General features: G+C 39.5%; 1 protein-coding gene across 2 annotated transcripts in view; it reads left to right on the top strand.

The window, feature by feature from the left end:
• Positions 1-9,268, top strand: part of LOC137653567 (small glutamine-rich tetratricopeptide repeat-containing protein alpha-like) — a 179,015-nt gene extending 169,747 nt beyond the window's left edge. For both annotated transcript variants that reach the window (XM_068387075.1, XM_068387073.1), the window contains one exon: positions 8,049-9,268. In XM_068387075.1, coding sequence (XP_068243176.1) covers positions 8,049-8,190 — 142 coding nt within the window. In that variant the 3' untranslated portion in view covers positions 8,191-9,268. The remainder of the gene's footprint in view (positions 1-8,048) is intronic.
• The last annotated feature ends 14,135 nt before the right edge of the window (positions 9,269-23,403 follow it).

The following is a 23,403-nucleotide window of genomic DNA, read 5'->3' as shown; positions in this document are numbered from 1 at the left end:
CCCTCCTCCCCACTGATTAGTGGCATCAAGAGGATAGGGAAGCATATATACTTTGAGACAGAAGAACCAATAAACACTGATCTCAATGCTTTACTAGGGGTAATAGTGTTTTGGAAGGAAATGAAACAGGCGTTTTCTTAATTTTAAGGAGTAACATCTACATTCTAGTTTTCCAGATACGAAAGCAGTAAGAACATCAGGTGAATATAGAAATAAAAAAATATTTGTTCTGACACTACAAACCTTACGCTATTTATTAGGGATTATCTTGCAGCGAAGCTGGAAGACTAGCATTAAGACTTTTAAATGAGGTTGAAACTACCCAAGCTGCTAGTTAGCAGGGGTTGTAACAGGGTAGCAGGGATTCCTGGCTACCCCTCATCACTCTTTCACCAGCGAATCCGAGTAATTGTTTGTCTTTTGGCTTGAGAAGAACGGATGTCTCCACTCTCTGCTTCAGGTGTGTGTGTTTCTTCTTTTGCATCCTCATGTGGACTTGCCCAGGACCTGAAGGTCGCTCTTGTGGTAACTCCATGTCCTCTGTCGAGACCGACCCTCATTCATTGTGTCCAACCTGCAGAGGACGTTGCTGTGAGCAGGGTAACACCTGTGAAGAGTGTAGGGAGCGGTCTGCCTCCCAGTGGGAGAGGTTTGGGAGCGGCAGAAGAAGACGTCTAAGCGGTATTCTTCGCCTTTGGGGTCTCCCTCAGGGGCGAAGAAGCCTCGGACATTTTCTCTGACCCCTCGATTTCTTCCCGAAGCTCCTACTCATTCGGTCTCTTCTGAGTGCAGTCAAGTAGGAGCGTAGACCAGCCTACTTGAGGGTAAACTCGAGGATCCCGGGATGTTGCTGCTTCCTCTAGAGAAGCAACTTTGCCACTGCCCTTGGGCAAGCCCTTTTCAATCTCTGATGTGTTGCAGGTTTGGCCGTCGGTGGGTGTGGCTGGGTCTTCTTCCAAGGAGGTTCTCCTAGAACTTCAGCAGCGCAGGGCCCAGAGGGGTCCTTCTGGTTCCTCCAAGGTAGAAATCCTATCTCCTGTTGATTCTCTAGCTGTTTGCGAGGCCCATCTCTCGCTTCACATTCTTCTGCTAGTCCTGCTTGCCGACAAGACCAACGCATCTGCTCCCCGAAGAGACCAATGCGCCCACTCGCTTCCCAACAACAACCTTTTGCTGATGAGAAGTCCTCACATCACCCTCTGGTCTCTTTGTACCCTACTGTACGTGCATCCAGACCTTCGTCCTCGCTCTTCATTTCACGTGATCGACAATTTTCTCGCCCTTGTCCTGCTCTTGATTGTCAGTCACCAGCTCGTGCTCATCACTCAATATCTCATGATCGTCACTTGCCAGCTCGTGCTCATCACTCAATATCTCATGATCGTCACTTGCCAGCTTGTGATCGATGCTCTGCAGATCATCGTTTGCCTGCTGATGATTGTCACTTTCGTGCTGGGCACTCACCCTCTTCCCACCGTTCGCCAGCGTGTAGTCTTCCAGCGCGCCGTTTGCCCTTGCCCTCCTAGACTATCTCCTGCCAGGCAAAGCTCTCCTGCCCAGCACTTTTCATCCCACCACTCGCCTGGGCATGACTTGCCATCTCACCATTCGCTAGTGCAACGCTCTCATGCTCACTGCTCGCCGACATGTCATTCACCTGCTCGCCGCTTGCCTGAACATCACCCTCTGGCGTGCCGATCGCCAACCCATCTCTCTCCTGCGGGTCGACGCTCACCGTTCACAGCCTGTCGATCTCTAGTGCGTGATCATCATTCTCCAGCCTATCAGAGGTCTCTGAGACCTGCCCTGCCCTCTCCTATTTGCCCACCATCTCCCACGCATAAAATTCATGTTTCCGCATGCGAACTTCAGTGTTTTTGCGCACTTCGCACGCTTCTGCGAGCAAGGAAGTTCCAGCCCCCGACAGCCCAGCAATGAAGTAGCATCATTGGTGTAGCAACCTTTACCGTATGTAAAGTCGCAAATAACTTTTCTGGAGTTCCCAGCTCTCCAGTTCACGCCAGGAAGATACCAGGAGGACCTTGAGATGCGTGTGAGGATTGATCAAGGTAGGCAACTTTCTCCCCCTCAATTGTAATTACTGAGGCAGCGTTCTTCAAGGAGGCACTCTTCACCTCCAGGCCTTCCCAAGGACACCCCGGACCTGTCGGCTGTAGAAAAACAGCCATCTTGGTTTGACACCTTGGTCAAAGCCGTTAGGCAGGCAATGATTGACTCAACCCAGCGAGCACAGAGGTTCGAGCCCCCAACACAACTGCCCAAGCAGAAGTCGGCAGGTGCTTCTACACCGAGGATTCCCTTAGAGAATTCGGTTTCCTTCTCTTCCGTTTTCCCAACGAACCCTAGGAGTAGACCCGTTCCTAGCAGGGCCCCTGGAGCCCCCCATTATTATCTCGCCCATCAAAAGTCTACGTGGAGTTACAATGTGGGCCCAAGGGATTCAGCAGGACTATTCTCGCCTGGAGGTTACACCGGTCCTGGCAATAAAATAGAAGAGGAGGATGCCGAAACAGACTCCTCCTCACACCAACCTTCACTATCCTTGCTTGAGTAGGAGCATAGGATCTCCGCGAGAGATATCATTCGTGCTTTACTTTGGGCCACCGGAGCTATGACCCATTTACAGACCACTACCAGAGGATGAGGAATCTCCTGCAAGAGAAATTCAGACCTTTGAGGAATGGCAGGCACCTTCCAGACCTTCTTTACTACAGAAGTACCTGCCATCTCTCGAAGAGCCTAAGGATGCCAAGACAGTTCACAAGAACTCTTAAGGCTCAAGCAGCTCTACTGTAAGAGAGAGCTAGGAGATCTCCAGTGGCAGGAGTATCAGGCGACACCCCTCCAGTTGACAACCTCAACCACTCCAGGCTCATATGGGTGTGAGCTTGGAGGTAGATGATGATTTGGATTTGGAAGATGACCATCTCCCAAGGGCTGCTAGTCTGAAGTTTTACTTGGAAGCTGAACAAAGGTAGTCAAAATACGCCTTTTGGCAAGTTCTAGCCTGCATGAGCCCCTCAGGAAGGCAAGGATACAGTCTTGGACCATGAATATGGGACCCAACAACTACCTAAGACCAGTGCAGTCTTGCCCTGGTCTTAGGGTTTGACAGCGGCGAGAAATAAGGCGTTTTTGCAAATCACTGTCTCCTCTATTGTGCTTTGAGCAGACTCTTCTTCTAAACTCCCCACATACCTTCATCCAGCAGATCCATCTGTAGAGGTCTCTTGAGAGGCTTTCTGGGCTCTCAGCCTTGTTTTCTGCATCCAAGATCCTAAAAATATAGGTGGTGCAGTATGCCATGTAAGCTGCTTTGTGGCTTGATCTGTTGTGGGCCACCTTGTTAGAACTGAGAACTGGTCCAAGGAGTCTTCAAGGTTCATTATTATTATTATTATTATTATTATTATTATTATTACATGCTAAGCTACAACCCTAGTTGGAAAAGCAGGCTCCAACAGGGAAAATAGCCCCGTGAGGAAATGAAATAAGGAAATAAATGAACTACAAGTGAAGTTATTAACAATTAAAATAAAATATTTTAAGAACAGTAACAATATTAAGATAAATCTTTCATACATGAAATATAAACATTTTAAAAAATGAGAAGAAAAATAAGATAGAATAGTGTGCCCAAGTGTACCCTCAAGCAAGAGAACTTTACCCCAAGGCAGTGGAAGACCATGGTACAGGGGCTATGGCACTATCCAAGACTAGAGAATAATGATTTGATTTTGGAGTGTCCATTCCCTAGAAGACCTGCCTACCATAGCTAAAGAGTCTCTTCTACCCTTACCAAGAGCTACAAGAAGTAGATAGCCACTGGAGACTTTTCTCTTGTCAGGCATTCACACTTGAGAATACCTCTCTCATCAGGTTATTGACCTATAGGTGAACGCGATTCTCAAGAGGCGAGATGCCCTGATTGAAAGGTCCCTCAGACAGGTCGCCAAGGCTGAGATTACTAGGCTCAGAAATACCACCCTTGACGGCAAACCATGTTTAAGCTGCAAGAGGTCGAGAGGGCAGCTGAGCGATGGAGGAAGTCCACTAAGGACTCCCTTCTCCACAGAGCCACAGCCACAATCCACCAGACCCTCAACCAGTAGGATTAGGATGATGGCAGGGTCCTCTTAAAAAGTGTCAAAGCAGCCCTTTCCTGCCAATGATCCAAAGGGCTCCAAACCCTTTAGTGGAAGAAAAAGTGGTAAGGGAAGCAGCAGAGGCCGGTCCCGCTTCGGGGGACAATCCTCTCCCCTGCCCACCTGCAATGCCTCTGGCAGAGGTAGCTGTAGCACGGGACAGATCTTTGAACAGTCTCTGTGGTTTGTTCAAGGTATCGTTTCCTGTTCACTCAATCTCTCCCTCCACTGACTTGGGATCCAGTTCCATCGAGCTCTTACGCAAAGGGATCCGCAAAGGAGCTGGCCCTCTGGGCCGAAGTCCATACCATGTTGGAGAAGAGCACTCTTGAAGAGGTCCTTGACTGTTCCCCAGGCTTCTTCATTTGACTCTTTCTTGTGAAAAAAAAGGCGTCTGGAGGCTGGAGACCAGTCTTCTATCTCTCGGCTCTAAATAAGTTTGTCCAGATTCGTTCAGGATGGAGATGGCAGACATGGTCATACAAGCAGTAAGGCCACAGGACTTCATGTGCACACAGGATCTCAATGACGTATACTTCCAGTTCAATCCATCCGTCTTCAAGGAAGTATCTCCGGATCAATCCCAGTTCAAGGTGCTGGGCTTCAGCCTTTCCACAGCATCCCAGTTCTTTACAAGAATGTTTGCCCTAGTATCATTTTGGGCTCACAGGATCGGCATTTGTCTTCTAAGATACTTCAATGACTGGCTGATTCTAGCAGACTCTGTGGTGACCCTTCTTCAACACCAAGAAAGACTACTTGAGTTTTATCAGAATCTAGAGATCCTGATAAATCTCGAAGTCATCCCTGCTTCCCTATCGAAGACTGATATACCTGGGTATGATTATAGACACCAGATTACAGAAAGTTTATCTATCAGATGACAGATTACACAGGCTGAGGGAAGTAGCAAGCCCCTTCCTTAGACAAGAAGAGCTTCCAGCTCAACAGTGGTTGTGTCTCCTAGATCACCTAACATCCCTGGTCCGTCTAGTGCCCAATTTCTGCCTCAGGATCCAATCTTTCCAATGGCAGCTGCAATCCAGGTGGAACCAGCTCTCTGGATACGTTAGTTCCTATAGGACAGGAGCAAGGGACAGATCTTCAGTGGTGGGTAACTGAAGAGAACCTGCAGAGGGACAGATCTTCTCGTCCCTCCCACGAAATTGATGCTCTACACAGACGTAACAAAAGATGGGGGGGAGGGGCCACTTGCTGCACCACACGGCCTCAGGGCTATGGTCTGGGTCCAAAAGGTACTAGCACACAAATCTCTTAGAGATGAAATTAGCCTTTCTAGACCTCCAACAGTTCCTGTAGGGTCACTCTGTGGTGTTGATGAGTGACAACACCACAGTAGTGGCTTACGTAAACAAGCGAGGCGGTACCTTTTCGCAGCCCCTATGCCATCTGGCAGTTAAAATGTTAAAATGAACAGTAGAAAATTTGGTGTCCCTATCAGCTTGCTTCATTGTGGGCAAAAGGAATGTGCTTGCGAACAATCTGAGCAGAGCTACTCAGATAGTGGGCTCCGAATGTCTTTGAATCATCTGATAGCCAACAAAGTCCAGACTTTGTTGGCTTCCCTAACTGGGGACCTGTTTGTGACATCCCTGAACTTCAGGCTCCTGCTGTACTGTTCCCCAGTTCTGGATCCTCAAGCTCTCTGGTAGGATGCATTCCAACAATGGTGGGACATCGTGTACACCTCTCCCCTGTTCTGGCTGATGCGAAGGGCCCTCAATAAGATCAGAGCATCCAACAACCTATCTATGATGCTCATAGCTCTATGGCATCATGCAGAGTGGTTCCTGGACCTTCTGCAGCTCCTAATAGAGCCTCCACGAGAACTCCCTCTGACAACATCTACTCAAACAACCACACGCAAACATGTACCACAAGGCAGTAGCTTCTCTTCGTCTTCACGCCTGGAGACTATCCAGCATCTCCTCTCACAGAGAAGCTTTTCACAACAAGTTGTAAGAAGGATGTCTGGATACCTACGAAGATCCTCAGCATTAGTCTACCAGGAAAAGTTGACTGTCTTCTGTGGTTGATGTCATGGAAGGGGTATCTCTCCCCTCAATGCCACTATTTCAGCAGTAGCGGAGTTCCTTGTATACCGTTGGGAGGAAAAGCACCTCTTGGTCTCTGTATTGAAAGGCTACCATTCAGCCTTAAGGATGACCATTAGACTGAAAGGAGTTGATCTTTCCTTTTTGTTGGAGTTGTCTCTCCTCATATGAAGTTATGAGCTCACCTGCCTCCAGTTGGAAGTTAGACCTCCTCCTTGGAACGTGGTTTGCGTCCTTCAAGCCCTCAAGGATCCTCCCTAAGAACCATTACGCCAGGCTACAGATCGCCTCCTCACTTTGAAGATGGTGTTCCTACTCGCGTTGGCTTCGGCCAAGAGAGTTGGTGAACTTCATGATCTATCGCACAACATCCCCATTCAAGGGATTGGGGGAGAGGAAACAGTCAACTTTGTCTTTGAGTTTGTCAAGATTCAAAATCCAGGAGTAGTGGATCCTAGATTCAGGCCCTTTCAGATTGAGAATCTTTATTCGGTAGCAGATGATCCAGATCAACTTTTACTTTGCCCAGTGAGGAGTTTGAGGTATTACCCTGAACGCACTAGAGCAACTCACCCCCCCCCCCCCCACAAAGAACACCGTCTTAGCTTGGGCACCTGCTCGTCGACCTAGAGCTCATGATGTTTGGGGCATAAGCATGTCCCTGGCATTTAAACGTACATACTATGTGGTGCAGGTACTACAGACGGGTGTTTAGAAGCATCAGACGACCTTAACCGCCCACTACATGCAAGACATGACCCACAAGAGCATGGAGACATTCTCCATTGGTCTTGTGGTGGCTGCACAACTAGTGGTTTAGAATGCCTCAGTCTCCTTGATTGACAAGTAGCAGATGGTTGAGGTTTTTTACCCAGTATTAGTCTGAGATGAATGTGTATGAATGACTGACTCTTTCTTTCTTCCATTTTCCCCTTATTTGGGGAATAGCACCATGGGTCCTCTGTATGCGGGCCTTACCTATCTGCAGGCAATAACCATTTCTCTTGTGTAACCTAGTACAGTATAGCTTTCATACTTGTCTATGTCCCGCATACTCCCCGCGAGGTGGGTATTGGGAAACATCCATGTTTGATATCAACATTCCTATTTAGCTTAGAATATTCTCACCCAGACAGCCACATTGCTAGTTTATTACAAGCACACAGGATGCTCAGGCTGCTATCCGTGCATTGCATAAAGTTTTTAGCGAGATGTCAGGGTTTTTCTCAGTTACATGCCAAGGGTCAATGGCCAAGTCAGTGGTCGGACTTCCACCCTCCTAATGGGCGAGTCATCTCTAATAAATACAGTAAGGTTTGTAGAGTGTCGGAACAAATGACAAATGTAAAAGTAATTTGTATTTTTCCTAATGATACAAACATATAGCTATTTGTACAAATTGTTCCGCCATCACGTGACCCTTATAACTCCTGCCTTCAATTAAAAAGTGACTCGGATTCATTGGTGTGTGAGTGCGAGGGGTAGCTTACTATCCCTCACAACCCCCCCTAACTAGCAGTTTGGGTAGTTGCCCAATGGCTTAAAAGTCTTATTGACTAGTCTTCCAGCTTCGCCAAAAGATAATTCCTAATAAATAGCTACACGCTTGTATTAGTAGGAAAAATACAATTACTTTCAAATTTGTCATATCAAAATACTGATATTTCCATTATGTGTAGTTGTGTGTACAGAAGTCATTTAGAACAAATATCCCTGAGAATTCCTGGTGATATATCTGTTAATGTTGATACACTGGTCAGGCACTTCCACAAGAATTTACTGAAACTAAAACTATGTCTTTCATCAGGGGTCGGCAACTAGCAGAACAAATGCAGACACAGCACCCAGAGTTAGTAGAACAAATACGCCAGCAAATGAATAGAGGACCTGGCGGTGGCTCTGGAGACCCTCCAGGTGGTGGAAGCCAAGATTCCTCTGGTCAAAGTTAATAAGTTTATATAGTCTAATCTCAACAACTGGAGTGAGGATTTATGTAGATCGCAGAATAATCCAGTACAGTACTATTATTCTGTTGGAATAGCCAGAGTTTTTGTCAAGAATTGAAGTATTTCGTGCAAAAAAATATGCAATTCTAAGACTGGAAATATTTTTTACTTTCAGTGTACTGAGTACATTTATTGTTGAACTTTGGGCACCTAATGGTTGCAGATGCAGTAATGATAACAAAAATTAGACTTTTCACTGTATCAGCTGTAGACTGTGATGAATACAGGGAATTAGATTGTTGACAATGTGGAAAATTAGGAAGTGGGCTCAAGTAAATTTTTCCTTTTCAAAATCGAATCTTTTAACATTACATTCTTGGGGTTATAGTGCGGCTGCTGGGTTAGTAAAGCTTTTTCTCTCTATTATATAGGGTCATTAGATATAATAATAATAATAATATATTTGAAGGAAAATAAAGTGACTTTAGCTCTGTGGGCAGATGTATGAGTACTTTGAAAGAATCTTACAGCTAAAAGTGCTGCATATTGTATTATAGTGTTATAATGGTTCTAACTCATTTCTTTTGCTTTATTTTACTTTAATGGTATTTTATGAGACAACCATTTGCAAACTTTGTAATTCATGGTCTGATATTTTATTGATTACATTAGTATTACATTGTAGTTGCTGTTAGTATGGTTATCGTGTACAGAGCAGTATTTATTTAGTTATTCAGGGCCAATCATAGCAGTCATTTTTATTAATAAAAATATAAATATATTTTGCACGAATGAAAGGGCTTGAATATGCACTTTGTACTGTGTCCAATATATGATACCTTAGGGATGACATTTGTTACTATCTAAAGGCTATTTTGGGCCAATAGGGGTCTTAAACTAATTGTAAATGATTTTATAGAAGTATTTGTTATCAATATGAACTCCTTTTCCAACAGATTTGTTTTTCCTGTTTACTGTCAACATTGACCCTTCTCTTTCATTATAGAAGGAGTTTTTTTTTAATATGAAAATTGTAAAAATGCCTTTGTAACATCGTATGGCTAATTTAATCTCATTAGCATGTGTTTGTTTGTTTTACCTTTTATGTCATAATCTTTGAGTGTGTCCCATTTGTACGACAACTAGCTGGGAAACAAAACTCACAAATCTTTGAAATACATTAAGTGAAGGCCAAACATCCTAGGCAACATGATTTATATTTTTACTTTTAATACTTCAGCTTTTGCGTATAGACAGTGTCATTTTCAGACAAAAATTTTTGATATGGATCATTTGATTTTGGTAGTTGGAATAAGTAAAGTTGTGTTCTCTGAATACACACAGGTATACATTATTGGGACACTGTAGAGCCTGAGGATAACATATTTTATATGAATACAGTATAAACATAAGTCATTTTGTAGAATTTATAGTAAATCATCCTGACTAACAAATGGGTGCTATAATAATACAGTATATTGTACATTGGAAATGTGTGTAAGCTCCCTTTGTCCAAAAAAGCTGTTACAGTACTGGAAGGTTTTTTTTTTGGGTCCCATTGCAAGTCTTTGACCTAGAAGGCTATTCATCTATCCTTCCGTCTTTAGTGGTCATAAGTCGTTCTGGCATTTTTCCACAGAAATAAATAGCCTTGCTTGTTTTTTCGGATGATATTTCATTATGACCTTTTATATACAATTATTGTATTGGTAAACTTTTATTGTTTTTTTATGATGGTCATTTTGATATTATTGCCTATTGATAATGCCTTCCCGGTTGACATACATCAGGGTAGGTTTAGTTAAGACATGATGAGAAGGAATGAGGGACACTTCATCAGAAAAGCTACAAAAGTATTACAACAAAGATCTGTAAGAATAGATGAAGACAGATCAGATGGGAATTCAGGTGCATTTTACAAAACAGGAATGTGGAGAGAACTCATTTCACATATAAAGGGTGAAGCTAATAAAATTATGGATTATGATGTTAGGAAGTATCTGGCTTTTGTAGATTAAAAATAGTTATGGAACATTTCTTATTGTTTGCACTTCATGGTACTGTATTGTTGAATAAAACTCAATTATGTATGTTTCTTCAGTATAGTATCACATTGTCACCTTGTGATATAGTATTCAGTGGAATTTGTCCCAGAGGTTGATAGGAAAGTAATCATAAACCTGAAGTGGCTGTAAACATTTTAATAGTCCATGATTGACCCCTGATCAGCTGTTGATTACTTCAGTGAGAAGTGGTATGATCAAACTACTATTCTCGCTCAATTATTTCATGGGCCCTTTGTCCATGAATATAGAGACAAAGGCCCAAGGAACGCTGTAATATACATACATAGCTTTTGTCTATCTGGAAATCCAGTGCATTTTGATTTTGAAATGTTGCTTGATTCAACTGCCTCAACAGGCTTAAATCTATTAATAATCTCTGCATTGTCTGTTAGCTCTACGTATCAGTCATCAGTCCTGGCTATATCTCATTGATGTCATTTATTTGTCTCAATTCTTGTACAATCTGCAATGTTATCTTTTATTTATTCATCAGATGTAAGCCAGTGTCAGTTTATTGTTTTGGTCAGATGATCCTTCTCCATCATTTTTTGACAATTTCAGTATTTGTGCAGCAGTAATCATGAGTTTGTTAGATCTTCATTTTCCTACTAGGATTTTACAATATTTGTCTTAGATTTCTCCATAAGTAATCTTTAGTATCATAGTAGCTGCTTTGCTAGTTTCTCAGTCAGTATAGTTACTATTTCAATCATCTGAAGTTGAAAACAATCCTGTGCTGAGGTCTTTATCTCATAAAATCTTTATTCAATCTTATTTAGTGGAAAGCAGGTCCCAATAAAGTCTGGGGATATTAAAAGGGGAACCTGTTGTTGGTTTTACATAAGAAGAACAGGAGTGAAATTGGTGATGATAAATGCAGTCTCGGTCTGCGGAACCTAACCCTGAGAAGTCGCTAAAGTCTTCTTCATTAATCTGTAATATTTAGTCTCCGTTCAAACCAGGGAGGAAGATGAATCTGGCAGTGATGATAGGACAGCTGTAGTTGGGTTAAATAATTTAGAATAGTTGTCGCAAAATGTAGAACAGTAATAATTCGGAGTAACAGGTACAACAGTAGAACATTGAGGATTCATAAAAACAATATAAAACTTATGGCTAGCATATTCTGCACATGGTCAACCCAAATTTGTTAAATTTCTTCAGAAATAGACTTGGTGGGATGATTTGGATCCTACAGCATAGATAGCACTAAAGGAAGGGGATAGAAATCAATGTAACAAAAGGTCTCGGTCAAGTTTCTTTAATGCTGTTAACTACACCAGAAGAGATAAGCTACATTTTTTTTAGATTTTATATTGGGGAAAAACCAATTTGTGAAGCTAGATTGTATTCTTAATAGCTTATGCGTGTGGAATCAAAAACTAAAAATATTGTATGCCCTTAGAGATTTTATGCTGGTTGTGACTTGTGAGCAACAAGAAGTGCATCAGATTCTTGGTATTCAGGATCAGTTGATTTAATGAGTTCATCATCCTTATAATTTTGTACCGTATTTAAGATGCCTATGACTTTCTGCTGCTTTCCAGACCATAACTGATGTACTTTTGCCCTGGCCTTTGTTTAACATTAATAAATTCTAAAATGTCCCATTGGTAAATTGTAACATTTTATTATTCTAATTTAAAGGAAATTCTGGTCTAGATCAATGTTATGCTAGTTAAATGAGACCACTAAGGGAAATACAAAATGTCAGGACTTGTCTAAATTTATGTGTTTTTTGGTAAAAAGTAAATATTTAAGTGAAGTCTAGAGTTGGATAGCAAGATAGGAAAAGCCCAAAGGGAACAGATGAAGTTTAAGAATAGAAATTAAAGGATTGATGTGAAGAGACAAGAGTGAGTTCTTCAAGACATACTGTAACCGGTACCCCTGAATTAATTTTTGTCTTAAAAAAAAAAAGATACCTTTTGTTGGGACCAAATTTTCAATGTAGATAACCACTAAGACCAACTGCTAAATTGAATAGTTATTGATATAAAGATAACAAGAAGACTTTTAACCAAGGGGGGGAAACATGCTAGCTATGTATACTGTACATAGAGTATATTAAAGAATCATAATGGCAAAGGCAAGGATATAAATTACATGGCCATCTAACTTCTCACAACACCTATCAAAGATTAACCATATAAGTAGAGAGATAGCATTAAGTAAGCTGGAGTAGCTTACATGTCTGGATATATAGACATGTTTGTAGCAGAGACTGATAACTGTAGATAACATGCTGGGAGCTCACTTCCGCAGCCAGTCCCGGTGAGAGCACAGTAGTCGAATGCAAACAATGTCTATCTCTGACTTCATACAACTCATTAGTTACTATACATAAGCAGAAACTTCTTATGCCCCTTGAGTTGCTTCAAACTGGTTATGGGAGAGAATAATGATATGTTAGAAACATGACTGATACAGTGTGTGTATAACCCTTCTCATTGTTAGTTACAACATTGCTCAACAACTTAGACAGAACTAAAGAATTATTTTACAGCTTTACTTTCTACATTTTACTTATCTCCCATGTCCTTTGGTTCTTCCTACTTAAATAACCAAGTTCTTTTCACCCCACTATAAAAAGATTCCAGGTAAATTGCTTGTAAACAAAATGCTCGAAAAATTATTTCTCGATCTATCAATTTCTGAAGATAGATTGCTTGAAACCAGACATTCTTTAAACAACTTGAAATACGATTCACATTCTATAGACACCTTTGCTAAATACCTTTATCTTAGCCGTTAATGACTTTATTTTCTAAACCTTATTTTTAGTTCAATAAGAATACCTAACCATTAAAGATTATTGATAAGTACAATTCTCTTAGCCGTTAATAAGTTTGCTTTCTAAAATTTCTTATTTTTAGTCTTGGTTTCTTTTTCATTATTTCTGGAAACCTCGAACCGTCAAGATGGAGTAGTTTTGTAGAGAGCAAAAAAGAAAGGTGGGAGGTTTGAGTGTACCTGGAAGCAGAAGAAAATACCATGACTGTGCGTAAAGGTTAAAATATTTTGTATCTAGCCTTGATGACACGGGAAATGTTGAAGAATATTTAAGAAGTGTTACTCACAATATTACATATTGATACAGTAGCGAATAGATGTTTTTTGCTTTTGATATTCAATCGTAAAGACAGATAGATTTATGAATTTTAGTTTGCATTTATATAACCAAACAATTGCTTTTATTTTCAAGCAATCTGTCTCTTTTTGCAGTCCAATTGCTCAAAGAAAAAGTGTTCAAAGTCATTTGCTTTCGAGCAATCTGTCTTTCAAGGAACTGATAGTTCAAGAAATAATTTTTGGCAATTGATTTCAAGGATTTTGTTTCGAGCAATTTACCGAACACCCTGTAAAATAAACACTTTGGTCCAACCCCAAGAGAGTCGAGATATGTCAGTGGAGTTAAAGGCCAGGCCATATTATTTTTAAGGAACATAAACACACACATGAAAAGTGACTAAACCTCTCTATAACAAAATTGATTTTCATCATGAAACATAAACCCTTTGACTTGATGTAAATGATCCACAAAATAATTAACACCTTTAATATCCGATTATAAAGACGATAAGAAAATTTAAAAATTTTTACACGCTCGCTTGGGACAACAACGTCATAACTCCAAAAAAATGTATTTTTGAGTTATCCATATAAACATATTCATCTTCATATGCTGATTTTTCTGGCAAAAGTGTCATAATTGTTGCTAAAACATTGATCGCTAGAGGCGCTAAATGTTCTAACGACATAATATAATATGACTGTGTTTAATTGATTTAAATGGCTCTCCTGTAAAATAGCTATTTTTGAGTTATGACGACGACGTCGCAAACAACTGTTATGTACAATTTCTAAATCGACTCAAGATGCACATTCTATAATACATCTTGTTACTCTTTCACCCTATAAATTATAACTTGTCAATTTAGTCTTGTCAGTTTGTCTTATTCTTACTGTCAAAATTTATTTCTTATTTCTTTTAATTAATACATATATTTTATTGTCATAGCCAACAAAATTTATCATTTTGCATTTTTCATTATTTTGCCTTATTACCAGTAATCTGTTATGTTTATTTGCTAGAGTAATTTCCTTTGATTGGCCAGATAGACTACATTGGATCTCTCTCTGGTTATGGCCCAGTTTTCCTTTGCTTACATATACACTGAATAGTCTGGCCTATTCTTTAGACATTCTCCTCTTTCCTCATACACCTGATATCACTATGATGACTGAAAAATTCTTCACTCAAGGGGTTAACTACACTGCAACTGTTTAGTGGCTACTTTCCACTATGAAAGGTAGACTAGTCCCTTTAGGTATAGTAAGCAACTCTTCTAGAAGGAAACTCCAAAATCAAATCATTGATCTCCATTCTTGGGTAGTGCCATAGCCTCTGTACCATGGTCTTTCACTGTCTTGGGTTAGAGTTCTCTTGCTTGAGGATATACTCAGGTGCACTATTCTATGTTTCCTTATTGCCTTTCCTCACTGGGCTATTTTCTCTGTTGCGGCCCTTATAAGGCTTATAGGATCCTGCTTTTCCAATTAGGGTTGTAGCTTTGCTAGTAATAATAATAATGTTTGTTCTCTAGTTTAGAGATGAAGTTCAGTTAATATTTTTCTGCTTCATCTTCATACAATATTGGATCCATCCAAACTCTCAATATCTGTGGTCCTTGTAAATCAATTAATTATAAGTTAAATAGTTATTGTTTTGGTGTCCATAAGATTTACCATGATTGAGTTTTAGTCACAGTTCAAAACTTTCACAGAAGTGCCCATGGATTCCAGGGTTGGGCTTGTTTATAGATAGAGGAATCTTGGCATTCTGTCCAGTTTGCTAGCCACTTTGATTATAGTATTGAAGGTGGCATTCTTCTGAAGGTCTCAGTCCTATGAAGTGGAGTTGGCTTACACTTGAGCCACTCTGAACATGGTGGTACCATCCCATTGGGTAGGGAAGGAAGTAGACATTTAGGAGTTGGCTCACCTGTGTATTATTGGTGGAGGAATTAAATTCATGAAAGGCAAATGGGGTCTCCTTTTATAAAAGGGTGTCAGAGTCTAAAAAAATTATTTCTATGAAACATTGAATTTTTTAGTTCATTTTTCATTATTATTTCCCCTTTCCCTCTAAGTGAATAATAATATCATTACTGGATTCTCTGACAAGTCCCCAACATCATTGAAAACTTCTGCTGCTTGTTACCTACAATTCTTCCAACTTTTGTCAAACTAAACCATTGGGATGCCAGGGTGACAAAATTACTGATAGAATAAATGTAACCTAGGAAAGCGTGTTTATGGTCTATTGCCACTATGTTCCTAAGGAACTGGACCATGAAGCCTTGTTTGACACTATGAACTGTGTACAGTAAAACAATTCTAAGGATTAAGATCAAAGTACAGCAGATGCTTAAAAATTTGAAGCATACTCAAGTTACCTAGACTTGTTAGTGCAAATAAAGCTAACTCAAGCTGTAATGAAAATAAATCTGATTCTATGTCTAAAGCAAAGATCATTAGCATCCAAAATGTCCTGGATGAGGAATATGACACTATTCCAAATTTTAGGAATATTGCAAAAAAAAAAGTTTAGTGATGAATTATCCAACTTTGGCATGTCTCATTGCCTCTCATGAAAAGGAACAATCCAACTTTATAAGAGCAGTTGAAAGTCTTAAAAAAAAAGTTTGCAATATTGTGAATAAATATGTGCAAGATTCTGTCTTAAATGTCAATATGCATTTGCAGGTTGGGGCTATAAATATGATTTTAGACAAAATTGACCTTCCTTCATAGTGCAGTTTCAGTATAAATGATGTTCAGAATTTAATGAGGTAGCTTCCTACTCCTACTCCAGACCTATGACTTGAGGATTTTGGTGCTCATAATCCTCAATGGGATGAGGATGTAATAGATTCAGAAAGGCAAATATTAATGGATATTATTAACAATAATCTAGTTATGTTCATTGTATAATGTCGGGTCAATGACCTTTCTTAATACCAAGGCAATCAGTTGTTTGCCATTAACTTGAGCTTGTGCTCTTCCAGCATCCATCTAGATTATAAATGGCCAGTAGATGAATACTTGAAGGGAAGAAACTATTTTCTAATACACTTGAAATATGTTAGAAGAACCTCAAATGGAAAGTTAAGGAGGCAGATTGGAGCAAATTTAGCAAAGGCATTAACTGAACAGAGACAATCTTTTTACTTGCTTATCGATTCCCATGATATCTTTACTGAAGCAACCTGGAAAAGTCCTTGCAATGCCATTCCAAAAACTAAAGGAATACCTTAGTGGTTCTTCTCAAAGAGGAATAGTATATAAAAGTCCCCTTGCCAAGCAGCAAAAAGTATTTTAAGAAATACATTAGAATTATGGTGATACTATACTATAGGAATCAACTCAAAAACTCCAATGAGAACTACAGTATTTAGAAAAATTAGTGAATAGTTTGTTACCTCCACATTTACCCACATTAAAAGCAAATGATACAGCCGTAAGTGATTCTTTTTATGTTGCTGGAGCATTTTTTTAATAAATTAAGCCCAGAAAATTATTTTGACGAGTTCCAAAGAATTGGTGAATCCCAATTTGCCCTAGATCCTAACTTAAAGGTGGAGGAGATATATTACAATGCAAAGTACTCCAACAATGACAAAAAGCTCTGGTTCAATAGAGGCAAGCACCCCTGGGGAAAGACAATGTGATATGGAGCTGAAACATATTCCAGAAAGAGCAAAGGTTTTTTTTATTGAATATTGCAAAAAGGATATGGGAGATTGGTACACTACCACAAACCTGGAAATTGTGATTATCATTCCTGTTAAGAAAAGCAATAAGGTTGCATTCAAATGTATTAGCTACAGACCAATTACTTTAGCCAGTTGTATCTTTTAGCTAATGAGAAAGATTATCAACACCTTACTAGTTTGGTATCTGGAATACAGTAGGTATATTTTTGCATCCCACTTCGGTTTGGGAAAAAATCAGATCTTCACTAAATCCATCGCTTAAATCATTCAACAAAATTCAAGATGACTTCTCTAAGAAATGTCAAACTGTAAGCATTTCCTTCAATTTTGAGAAAACCTATGACAGTACTGGGCAAAATGGTATATTGAAAAAACTACAAAATGAGGGTTGTTGTAACATGATTATATTCATAGACACTTTTTACATCAGACAGATTTATGAAAGTAAGAGGGTGAAACATTATCTAGACCTATTCAAGAGGAAGGAATTCCTCAGGGAAGTATACATTACACTATTTGCTGTTTCCATCATTAGGATTTTAGAAAATATTTCCTCATTTACTGTTAAGGAGCACTCTCTTTGTTGATTATTTGGTAATATTCTGCGCTAGCTGTGATTCCACATTAGCTTGTAAGCATTTTCAAAAGTCCACCAATTCCATCAGTAAATGAGCAGATGAACATGGTTTAGATTTTTTACATCCAGGACAGTGGCTGTATGATTTACAAGATGTAGATGTATTGAAATAGTACCCTCTAACTTCTGAAGGTACTATTTTACCATATTAGAAAAAAAGTAAGTTTATTATTATGATATTCCATTGTAAACTGACCTGGTCTATTGAAATTGATGCCCTAAAATTAAATTTAGGTAAAAAAATCTCAATTCTAAGTTGCTTCTTGTTTTACCTAGAAGCAGATAAAAAGTTATAATTGAGGCTGTATGGCCACGGGAGCATAAAAAAATTAGAATAGCGCCAACCTATCCCTGCATGTCGTAAGAGGCGACCAAAAGGGACTGGGAACCCCTCTCCTGTATTTTATATTCCTGTGAAGTATCAAAGAGGTGGAGCCGGGGGGAAAATTACTGCTCCATGCATTCTAGTTTTGGGGTGCATGAATGTAGTATGATAGAGAGTAAAAGATGTGAGATTGGAAGTATGTTTAGGAATAGAAGGATGGATATATTGACTTTGTGTGAGACAAAGATAAAAGGGAAGGGTGAATTGACTGGTAGAGTATCTGAGATTGAAAGGGGACGAGCAAGAGAGTGTGTGGCTTTATTACTGTGTGAATGGATGACAAGTAAAGTAGTGGAAGGGAAGGAGATATCATCTAGGTTAATGTGGGTAAGGGTTAGGTTGGGTAGGGAATGTTGGGCTTTTTTTTGTACGTATAGGCCAGGTTGTGAGAAAAGTGAAGAAGAGTGGAATGAATTCTGAAATTAATTAACTAGGTGTGTAGATGGAATTATGTAGTTGACATGAGTGACTTGAATGCTTGAGTGGGTGCTGGAGAGGTAGAAGGTGTCATTGGGAAGTATGGCGTACCAGGTGAAAATGAGAGTGGTGAGAGACTGGTAGAGCAAGAGCTGGTAATAAGTTTAGTTTTTTTCAGAAAGATAATAACAAGTTTACGTGGGTAAGAGTGGCAAATGGATGAGTGGTAGAGAGGGTATTAATGGATTATGTGTTGCTAACTAGAAGAAAGTTTGGAAAATTGAAAGACATGCACGTGTTTAGGGGTATGGCTAACGGTATGTCTAATCATTTTTTGGTGGAAAGAAAATTAGTCTTAGCAAAAGAGTGGGGGCATGTAAAAGGGGGTTAGTGAAGGTTGAAGAGTTAATAAAACCAGAAGTAAAAAGTGACTATCAAGAAAGGTTGGAAACAGCAAATGACTGAGTGAAAGTGAGAAAAACTGGTAATTTAGAGGAGAGGTGGAAATTAGTAAAAGAAAATTTTGTTGTGATTGCATGTGATGTGTGGGGCAAGAGGATTGTTGGAGGCAGCATGAGGAAGGGTAGTGAATGGTGGAATGAAGGAGTGAAGATAAAAGTGGAAGAGAATAAAAAGGCATTTGAAGAATGGCTGCAGAGTGATAATGTAGAGAAGTATGAAAGATATAGAGAGAAAAATGTGGAAGTAAAACGTAAGGTAGCCGAGGCGAAGCGGGCGACTAATTGGAGGCGGGGTCAGTGATTGGGCTGTTCATATGAAGGAAATAAGAAGTTTTTGAAAGAAGTTCGAGAATTGAAGAGACAGTGAAAGATGGAAATGGAAGGTTGATAAAAGGAGAGGAGGCAAGGGAAAGGTAGGCAGAATATTTTAAAAGTTTACTGAATGTTGAGGATAATAAGGAGGCAGATATAATTGCTGTTACAAGTGTTGAGATGCCAGTGATGGGAGATGAGAATGAGAGAAGATTACAAGAGAGGAAGTGAGGAGAGCACTAGATGAAACCAGAGTAGGAAAAGCACCTGGTATGGATGGTGTGAGGACTGAGATGTTAAAGGAAAGGGGTGTGACTATACTTGAATGGTTGGTGAAATTGTTTAATATGTGTTTTATGTTGTCAATGGTACCAGTAGACTGGGTAAGGCAGACGTGCATGATTGTTGTAATCCAAGGGGTATTAGTTTGTTGAGTATGGTTGGAAGAGTGTATGGTAGAGTACTAATTGATAGGATTAAGGATAAAACAGAGTAAGCGATCTTAGAAATACAGGGTGGATTTAGAAGAGGTAGGGTGTATGAATCAGATTTTTACAGTTAGGCAGATATGTGAGAAATATTTAGCAAAAGGCAAGGAGGTATATGTTGCATTTATGGATCTGGAGAAAGCGTATGGTAGAGTTGATAGGGAAGTGATGTGGAATGTGATGAGGTTATATGGAATTGGTGGAAGGTTCTTGCAAGCAGTGAAGAGTTTCTATATAGACAATAATATGTGTGTTAGGATAGGAAATGAAATGAGCGAGTGGTTTCCAGTGAGAGTAGGGCTGAGACAGTGATGTGTGATGTCGCCTTGATTGTTCAATTTGTTTGTTGATGGAGTGGTGAGAGAGGTGAATGATTGAGTGATTGGCCGAGGATTGAAACTGATAGCCGAGAGTGACCATGAATGTGAGGTAAATCGCTTGTTGTTTGCGGATGACACTGTACTAGTTGCAGCCTCGGAAGAAAAGCTTGGTCGATTAGTTGACAGAGTGTGGAAGGGTATGTGAGAGAAGGAAGTTGAGAGTTACTGTGGGTAAGAGTAAGGTTACAAGATGGCAGAGAAGGGAGGTTGGTGCGAGGTTGAATGTCATGTTGATTGGAGAGTTACTTGAGGAAGTAGATCAGTTTAAGTACTTGGGGTCTGTTGTTGCAGCAAATGGTGGAGTGGAAGCAGATGTACGTCAGAGAGTGAATACAGGATGCAAAGTGTTGGGGTAGTGAAGGGAGTGGTAAAGAATAGGGGGTTAGGCATGAATGTAAAGAGAGTTCTGTATGAGAAAATGATTGTACCAACTGTGATGTATGGATCGGAGTTGTAGAGAATGAAAGTGACAGAGAGACAGAAATTGAATGTGTTTGAGATAAGGTGTCTGAGGAGTATGGCTGGTGTATCTCGATTAGATAGGGTTAGAAACGAAGTAGTGAGGGTGAGAATGAGTGTAAGAAATTATTTAGCAGCTAGAGTGAATATGAATGTGTTGAGGAGGTTTGGCCATGTTGAGAGAATGGAAAGTGGCTGTCTGCTAAAGAAGGTGATGAATACAAGAGTTGATGGAAGAAGGCCAAGGTTTGGGTGGATTGATAGTGTGAAGAAAGCTCTGGGTGATAGGAGAATAGATGTGAGAGAGGCAAGAGAGCGTACTAGAAATAGGAATGAATGGCGAGCCATTGTGACGCAGTTCCGGTAGGCTCTGCTGCTTCCTTCGATCGCCTTGGTGGCCGGGGAGGTATCAGCAGTAGGGGATTCAGCATATGATACTTCATATGTAGTGGATAACGGGGAAGGGTGGGCTGTGGCACCCTAGCAATACCAGCCAAGCTCGGCTGAATTCCTTGTCAGGCTGGGAGGAGCAGATGTCGTCTAGCCCCCAAAATTGGGAGAAGTGCCTTGGTAAATAGGTAGATGATTATCTGTGTAAATCACAGCTTGAGTATGGTTGCCAAAGATATTTTGCATGTAAAACTAAATTGGGAGAACTGAATGTTTCACATAATATGGGTCTTAGGAAATGACCAAGTGCATTTTGCTTTTATGTGGATACTTATGAATTACCACTTGGTCTGTGAAGAAAAGACTTAGGTTTGGGGTAAGTATCGAATTACAGTACTCCTAATAACCCCTCCTATTAAAAAAAATTCTTGGAAACCTTGAGAGATTTTGGGCGGCAAGACCATCAAAGCCCTTTCTTATCAGACTTATAGATAACATTGATGACATTTTTCTATTGGCAATAAAATAAGGAAATAAAAAGTTTTACGAGACCTTTCTTATCTAATACCTGAAGTATTTATATACCCAAAATCAGTCATATAGAAAGTCACTCCCAAAGAAGAGATTGATTCTAAATTACATGAACATGGTGCTGTACATAAAAATCATATAGAGGTGCAGTACATAATGATGGCTAAAATTCAGAGAATGGGTTTGCATGTGCCATACTTCTCAAGCAGGAGTCGTACTTATCCAAGTTACCTGACTTAGCCTCTATATACACTGCAGAAATTATTACCTTATTAAAAGCTTTGGAACTTATATTAAAAGTCAGAGATAAAACATTCATCATAATATACCGCTGGGTTTCCTCCCATGTGGAAATTCTTGGCAATGAGGTAGCAGACAGGGAAGTGACAGAAGCTGTTTTAAATCAACATTATTCCACAGGGATGGTTCCCCACTCTGATATGAATTGACCTATTAGGTCAAATGTTTTAAGGTCTGTACTCTCGGAGGTCACGGTTATCTCCCCTCCTCACCAATGATAAGAAATATAAAAGATTAAAGGTTAATATTAACCCTTAGTTTTAATATGATTTTTACAACCAAAAGGTTGAAGTAATTCTAAGCATATTACCCACCTGACAAATATATTGTAGATGGTAGCAGTGCACCAGCAAGCTCATTGTGGTAGATTCTTACCAGCCGAACACATTCTGGTGAGGTGCTCAAAATTTGTAAATCAGCTTTTGGATTACTCTCTCGATGATAGATCAATAGATGATATTTGAGATGTTGATGTAGATGCTTTTGATGGGTATCTACATGAAGTCAATCTTTTTAATTAGATTGAATTTATTTTATTTCTAATAAGCTTATTATTTTGAACATGTGAAAGGCATAGAATTATGGCTGAATGTGGCCCTTAAAATATTATAAAGATTTTACCAATTTAAATACGGTACATGTATTCATTATGGTTCTGAATAACCTTACTACTTCCTAGACCTAGTCTTTGGCCCAAAATCATAATCCTATCCAAAGGATGCTCTTCATTGGTGGGTAAATAGTAAAAAATAGTAAAGAGTAACACGAATGTGAACAGAATGGATGCTGAAAAGAACTCTTAATACTATTTGTACCCTTCAATAAAACAGTAAGCATTGTCATGTGTTTCTTTATAATCTATATAGCTTTACTTGATGAATATTAAGACAAAATGTGAAAAGGGTGATAACAGTATTTCATATGAGATAAAAAAACTTTTACAAGATCAGGATCGGACACTGTGCATGATCTCTTCTTTAAAACAACGTCATCACTGTTGGACAAGCACTAGATACTTGAGAAGTTTAAATTCTTAGAATAGTGAATTACCACTCTGTTTTCATATAAGATGGTCATCAACTAATGCCCCTCCAGCTAATTGTTTAAGCGACACCCCTTAAGGATGTAAATGGAATCACATCATGAGCTACATTCGGAAATCCCATTTAGTAAAACTATGAACTAAAAAAAAAGCTTCTGGAATCAAATACAATGTAAAACCTTTTAAATGTAATAATGACTGTGACGTGATCCTTATCTGTTTGTCCTGATAATATTTTTCTTCAGGATGGATGACATGCTAATCTTTGTGGTACTAGAAGATAAACATATCATTTTAATTTTGAAAGAGTAATTCCTGGAATCTGCACCTGCTCAGGAGTGACAGAATCATAAGTGGTGTGCACTTATGTTATGGACTTCAAAATTTCTTGCACAAGGCAAAAATTACAATGGTGGCGAGTGTTGAGGTTAGTCCCACATTGAAGATATTGGTTGTTGGTTATTCAGAGTTGGATGAAATGCCACATTGTAAAGTTAAAATACGGAAACATCAAATCTTTTCATTATAGATCTTATGTTTTAAGAATCATTTATTCCTTGGCATATCAT

This window comes from Palaemon carinicauda, chromosome 14, assembly GCF_036898095.1.
Source record: "Palaemon carinicauda isolate YSFRI2023 chromosome 14, ASM3689809v2, whole genome shotgun sequence".
Taxonomy (NCBI): domain Eukaryota; kingdom Metazoa; phylum Arthropoda; class Malacostraca; order Decapoda; family Palaemonidae; genus Palaemon; species Palaemon carinicauda.
Note: the sequence above shows the minus strand (reverse complement) of the source record. Positions and strands in the feature narration are given on the sequence as shown.